This window comes from Odontomachus brunneus, unplaced genomic scaffold, assembly GCF_010583005.1.
Source record: "Odontomachus brunneus isolate Ranch 3 - 2012 unplaced genomic scaffold, Obru_v1 Obru_scaffold_048, whole genome shotgun sequence".
Taxonomy (NCBI): domain Eukaryota; kingdom Metazoa; phylum Arthropoda; class Insecta; order Hymenoptera; family Formicidae; genus Odontomachus; species Odontomachus brunneus.
This window is the reverse complement of record NW_022639498.1, coordinates 1,496,451-1,503,659: the sequence shown is the minus strand read 5'-3', so window position 1 is coordinate 1,503,659 and position 7,209 is coordinate 1,496,451. Positions and strand designations below refer to the sequence as shown.

The following is a 7,209-nucleotide window of genomic DNA, read 5'->3' as shown; positions in this document are numbered from 1 at the left end:
ATATATATATATATATATATATATATATATATATATATATATATATATATATATATATATATATCCTGAGTTTCACTCAGACTATCATTTTTGGTTACTATCCCATACAGCACAGAAGCTTGCAACAATATTGCTACAACGTTGCAACATTGCATATTGCAATGCAATGTTGCAGAAACATTAATAGTGACATTAATTTGAAATATTATTTTAGCCATATTACAGCGATATTAAAAAAATATTGCGAATATATTTTATTTATTTATTATTTCTGTTACTGTTTATGAAGCAAACAATATTTAAAAAACCATTTTTAAAAAATTTGAAGACATTTTTAAAACGTTAAAATAATGTTAAAAATAATGGGACAAATTCTCTTTTTTCATTAAAATAACGTTTGGAAGATTGTTTTGTTTTTAATATTTAATAAACATTTATTTTAACATCTAAAAAACGTTTTTCTAAATGTTAACATTTAACATTTAAAAAATATTTTCTAAATGTTAAAATAAACGTTTATTAAATATTAAAAATCAAAATATTTTTCCAAACATTAAAAAAACTTTTTAATGAAAAAAAGAGAACTTATCCCATTATTTTTAACGTTTTAATAATGTTTCTTCAAATGATTTTTAATTGTAATGTTTCTTAATCTCAACACTTAGGTAAACATATTTTACATAAATATTTTATGCATATATCTTTGACTTCTCGTTTATTATATGAAATATTTCAAGTACAAATAGTTTATTTTGTGATTGTACTAAATAATATTATAAAAAAACTATAATTAGTACTTCGGCTGCATATGGGGATAATAAAAAGCACTTAGTATCAGAAAGTTAAATTAGTTGAAGAAATAGCGCAGCAGCCTAGATGATAGATTAGGAACCTGGAGATGTCTAAAGTCTCGAGTTCGCGACCATCCAGTACTGAGTAAATTTTCAGGTGTGAAGATAGTAAGAAATCAAAGAAAGGAGCTAAATTTTATTTAAAATTAACATAAGCTGATTAGTTGCAATTAGTTTTCTACAAGATATATTTTTCCGTTTATGATTTACACTTATTTGAGGTTTTTGTTTAAGGTCAACTCTCATTTCGGTGTTGACCAAACGGTCAATTAACGATCCAAATTTACACTAAACATTTGAGGGTTTTTTTCGAGAGTATTTTTACCCAAAAAATTAGGTGTTTTTTTTGTGAGGGTTTCTTCCAAGGTATTAGTCTGCAACATTTTATATGTCCCACCTTGTAGTACATTATAATAAAATTAAAATACAAAAATACCTTCTTCAAGACAATATTCTCGTTACTCAAACCTTGATACTTTGAGAGAATATCATGATTTATATCTTGCAACTTTGTAATTGTATCACTTAATGATCCTATCTGGCTGTGTAGTTTAACTTGAGTCTCATTAAGTTTTTTATTTTTCACCTCTAATTCTTTAGAATATCCACACTATGGACAATATTTTATAAAATTATCCATACAAAGGTACAACTGAAGATTTTTTTGTTATAATATTAATAATTACCTCATTGTTATATTCATGTTGTATTGTTTGTAGTTCCTTATATAACATATCTATCTTGCCTTTAAGCAATTTAATAATAGCTTCATTTCCTAAATTATTATACTTTTTTAATGAAATCTCAGTGTCAGCAATATTTTCTATAGACAGAACTTCAGAAACCTCAGGTGATGATTTTCTTAACTGTTTGTCTGTGCTTGATGTTTTATCTCTTAGATATGTTGTTCTTACATCTTTCATCGTAGGATTTATATATTGCTTTATATTGTTGAACGATTCATTAGTAGTATTAGCATGTGTAAAGAAGCTCATTTTCTTCATTACATCATACTTCTTTAGTTGAAGTTCTTGATTCAATTTATGAAATTCTTTTTCCTTGGCTAATAAATCATCCGACATTCTTCTACATAATAATATTATTCAGTTAATTAAAATATATACTTGTATTTTCTTTAAAATGACAATATTTGAATTCTGATATTTGTATTTTTTAAATTTTATTTTGAAAATCTAAAGAAACTAATTTCATCTTTATAGTTTTCTATTAGGAAAACTAGTGCAACACTGGTATGCATTGAATGCAATTTTATTATCTTACTGTGAAAATTAGTTCATATATTTTCAGTATTAAATGTTTTACAGACAAAAGTGATGCAAATAATTGCACTAAAAAAAAAATATATATATATATATATATTTTATAGTTAATAAATACAACTTTTAATCCACTATTTTCAGGAATGATGAAATAGTAGTGCTAATTTAAATTATGGTTATATTTATAATGTATATTACGTTTAAGGATATTATTCTAATTAACTTCATAACGATAGTTTTTTAGTTCGAATGTATATAATAATAAATGTGCAGTGATACTAACATTTTAGTACTAAAAGAGAGAGAGAGTCTTGAAATTTCTTAAAACAAAATAATTAAATTAAAATATATTATTGTAAAATAAACAATTCAAGTTTATGTAGTTATGTTTTTACTATTAAGTGAATTATAAAATAGATAATACTAAAGAAATTAATATATTATTAGAATTACTCTCTTCAACTGGAGAGAGAAAATACAGTGATTAATATATAATTGAAGTTTTGCTACTATATACGCGCGCAGTTCCACACCAAAAATAAAAAAATTATGTAAAAATGTGCTTCATGAAATAACCATCAAAACAGTAAGTTAAAACTCTGCATATTTCGCGTAAAGAAATCAAATTTTATTCTTTACCTTTTCAAGTTTAAGAAAATATTTCGTCTAATGAAATGTTTCTCACTGAATCACAAGGCTTGTTCTTTGTAGCTGCACTGCTGAACTAGTGCAAAAAGTTTAAGTGAGAAAACATATTTGTCTCACTTCAATTTATTACACCTGTGGACGTAAGCATAATGGACGGGGCGAATTGTTGCGGGGGTGAAGACCAAGAGATGAGGGGAGTGATTGTGGCTGCGTTCCGAAACTCACTGTCAGTACTTGCAGTACTGCAAAGTCGTTCCGAAATACGTCGCAGTAAGCTTTCAATGTACTTTCGTTAACACGTGACGTCATATATTTTGACGTAATTTCCTGCTTTCGTTACTGCGGCTGGCGAGGTAAGACACCAGCAGTGAAAAAATGGCGGCGCTCTGTGATGAGACGTTAAGCCTCATATGTTCAGAAAGTAATAAAATATATAATGTAACAGTTAGTCGTGAAGATGCTGAAAAAGCACATACAGGTATAAGTTTGTAATAATCAATAATTATTTTACTTTTATAATTATTTTATTTTTATTTTATTTTGTTTATTTAATTTAGGATTTAATAATTTAAATAAGAATTGAAAAGTACTTCGTTTAAGTCTGAAACAATAAATTCCATTTTCTTGATATTACTTTTTTTTTTTAATAATCAATGGCACATTTTATCATATTTCTTTTACATGCGTTTGATGTACATTAGGTAAAAATTGTATATTGTTTTCTGTACCGAAAGTGCATTTGAAATTCCTCGTCTGTATACAATGGTATAACACTTTCAACATAGTCCTTGCAACGAAAACGTGGAGTCAAATTTCTATTAAGAGTCCTTAAAAATATATCATCTTCTTCGCTATCTGAAGAACTTTCAGAAGATTCTATTACATATTTTACAACTTTTGTTAAAATCACAATCTCCATATCACGCTATGTTTGATCCATAATTATCTATGAAACTTGTTTATCTTAACCTCCACAATACTGAATATTTCTACTGCGAGTCCGTTCCGTTATTGATTGCATTACAAGCTGAAAAGCAGCATCAGTAATTACGGAACGGATCCGCAGTTCTACTTTATAACGTCATACTTTCAGTACTGGCAGTTAATTTTGGAACGCAGCCTGTATTGGGTAGGACTCGATTGACCACGATACGATTGGACACAGATTGTAATGACGGTTCGACCTAGTAATTCACTAGATAATTCTTTTCATCGATTGGTGTGTCCAATCGTACCGTGGTCAATCGGAACGCTCCCGATTGTATTGAGCTTTCCATTTAGCCTGCGTTCGGAAAGAGAACGTCCCGATTGACCACGGTACGATTGGACACACCAACCGATGAAAAGAATTATCTAGTGAATTACTAGGTCGAACTAATCATTACAATCTGTGTCCAATCCTATCGTGGTCAATCGGGTTCCACCCGTTCGGAAACACTGCATGCACACTACTAGACGATAGCTGTTCGGAACACTCATGGCTCCTGCCCATAGGACGCGGCAACACTTGCCGCGCGGCGGAAGTTCGTGCGACAGCCAATCAATATGCTGCTTTCCGTAATAACCTTCTAGCTTTTATGGAAAAACAACATATTGATTGGCTGTTGCGCGGACTTCCGCCGCGCAGCAAGCATTACCGCGTCCTGTGTGCAGGAGCCATCAGGGTGTTTACGACAATAGGCTTGTTCGCGTCGCATGTCCCAACGTGCTCCTACTCGCTCCAATGCACTCTGATTGGCTTACGTCACCACGCGCACTAATTAGAGTACGTTGGAGCAAGTAGGAGCAAGTAGGAGCACACAGTGTATGTTTCCAAACGCAGCATTATGGCTCCTGCACACAGAACGTGGTAATGCTTGCCGCGCGGCGGAAGTTCGCACAACAACTAATCAATATGCTGCTTTCCATAATAACCTTCTAGCTCTTACGGAAAAACAACATATTGATTAGTTGTCGCGCGGACTTCTGCGTCCTGTGTGCAGGAGCCATTAAAGTTAGTTCCACTAAGGCCGAAAATTATGATAGGCACGACCATCTAGTACTTTTGTAGTTTATGACAACTTCTTTTTAGGCCTGTCCTACAATACGTCATATGTCGGACTCGGATGTCGGAACGCAATAAACGGTCCAATGAGAGAGTGTATTTTATGTTAATCAGTTCTCCTCATTGGACCATCGACTGCATTCCGACACCCGACTCCGACATACGATGTATTGTAGAATAGGCCTTAAGGTTAGGCGACAATTTCCCGAAAAGTGGAGGGGATAATGTTGGTACTAAAGAAAATCTCTACGCGATATAATTTAATGATCTGTTCTTGCTGCATTGCTGAACTAACGTAAAAGGTTAGGGTGAGAAGAAATTTGTTTCCCTTCAATTTATTGCACCAGTTCAACAATGTAGTTACAAAGAACAAGCCTTCAAATTATATCGTGTAGAGATTTTCCTTGGTACCAACATTATCTCTTCCACTTTTCGGGAAATTGTCGCCTAACCCTTCTTAAGCTGGCCACACACACTTTCCGTAACATTCCGTAATCGTAAGTCATAACGTAAGAATTGACCAATCATGTTGAGAATCGTTGAATTGTAAGGTCTTCATTTTTGTGAATCCTCGATCGTAATTAGTCAATTCTTACGTTACGTCTTAGGGCTATCGCACACAAATTGACATAACTGCATATGCATAGCATAAGACCGTATGTACCAATGAGCATCGAGTATTAAGTCGCCATATTGGTGTTCGATACTTAATATTCGATGCTCATTGGTCCATACGATCTTATGCTATACATATGCAGTTATGTCAATTTGTGTGCGATAGCCCTTACGGTTACTGTTATGGAAAGTGTGTGTGGTCAGCTTAACCATCGACATATAGAATGGACTGTTAAATTGTAACGTCCGGATCTATTTTAGAACATTAATAATATATTATTATAGACCGGGAGACCGACTTGTCTGATTTCAGACATCACTAGACATTTTATCCCTATGTTACTAGATGTAAGTACGTGCGCATATGTACATTCGCGAGCGTTAAAACATTATAATTAAAATGCCGAATGCTGCGTGCTGCTGGAGAGTCTTGAAATCGATGGATCGACCTAAAGAAACCGTTATCGCTCAGTGCGATAAGCTAACATAAACAGGAGCATGAAAGCAGAATCCCAAATACCACTCAGGACACCGACGCGGTGACATCATGCAAAGGAATAAATCTCTTCCCTCGCCATAACTCCATGGACCAATTGGAGAACGACTCTCAACGACAAAGCGACATATAAAAACGCGCGCATTTGTAAAAAAGGCAATTATTCTCTTCTCATAATTAGTCTCTAGTAGCTTTCGTGTATCGAAAGTGTGTCTTGAAATAACATTCGATTATGAATACCGGTCTTAGGCCGGTATTCATAGTCGAATCTTATTTCAAAATCGTCTTAAGTAATGGCTTAAGATGCGAATACGGCTCTGTGATTGGTTCATGACATCTTAAGACAGTATTTAAGATGATCTTAAATATAAGATCTGACTATGAATACCGGCCTAAGACGTCTTTTAGGCCGATATTCATAGTCGAATTTTATTTCAAGACCATCTTAAGTAATGTCTTAAGATGCGAATACGGCTCTGTGATTGGTTCATAACATCTTAAGACAGTACTTAAGATGATCTTAAATATAAGATCTGACTATAAATACTGGCCTTAGACTTTTTATTTAAGACATCTTTTTTCTAACGTCTTAAAGACGTCTTTTTTGTGACATCTTTAAGACATCTTGTTTCTAACGTCTCAAAGACGTCTTTTTTTGACGTCTTTTTTCTAACGTCTAAAGATGATAGACTAGGAACTTAGAGGTATCTGAGATCTCGAGTTTATCAAGAAATTCTTTAACAAGAATTTCTTATTAAAAATATTGAAAATTCTAGGCATATTATATTAACTTTAATATAACGTTCCGTGTAAGATTTCTGCAATCTTAATGGAATGAGCATGGACGAACATTTTCATGTTATTAGAAGGTTGAGTGACAGGTTTATTAACCTCCGTGTAATATGTTACCATCTTATAATTTAAGGTTGTTGTAACCTCATGACAATATTAATGTTTATCTAATCTCTTTGTGTTCATCAGATTTGATACTTGAAAACATATGACAAGAAAGTATACAAAAAATGTTTAAAAAAATTATCATAGTAACTATCCAAACAAACTTTCGTAGGTCATTCTTCCTGACGTCTGCTTGCAGAATATATACAAGGTGTTCAAAAAGTCCCGGACCGGTGAAATATCTCGAAAACTAAGCATTTTAGAAAAAAATGTTTCAGATAAAAGTTGTGGCGTTTAAAAAGATGTATTTACTGATCACATCAGTTTGACCTTGGGTTGCGTAGCGAAGGTCAGGTCAAGGTCACATTAATTTTTTTA

General features: G+C 32.6%; 1 protein-coding gene across 4 annotated transcripts in view; it reads right to left on the bottom strand.

Annotated features, from left to right (window-relative positions):
• The window catches only part of LOC116844957 (girdin), a 34,476-nt gene extending 30,625 nt beyond the window's left edge, over window positions 1-3,851 (bottom strand). For all 4 annotated transcript variants that reach the window (XR_004378164.1, XM_032817145.1, XM_032817146.1 and 1 more), the window contains exons 1-3: window positions 2,771-3,851; window positions 1,538-1,937; window positions 1,288-1,461 (exon numbers count right to left, since the gene is read on the bottom strand). Coding sequence is in view for 3 of the 4 variants with exons in the window: in XM_032817145.1 (XP_032673036.1) it covers window positions 1,288-1,461; window positions 1,538-1,933 (570 nt within the window). In the remaining variant the exon portion in view is untranslated. The remainder of the gene's footprint in view (window positions 1-1,287; window positions 1,462-1,537; window positions 1,938-2,770) is intronic.
• Window positions 3,852-7,209: the final 3,358 nt, after the last annotated feature.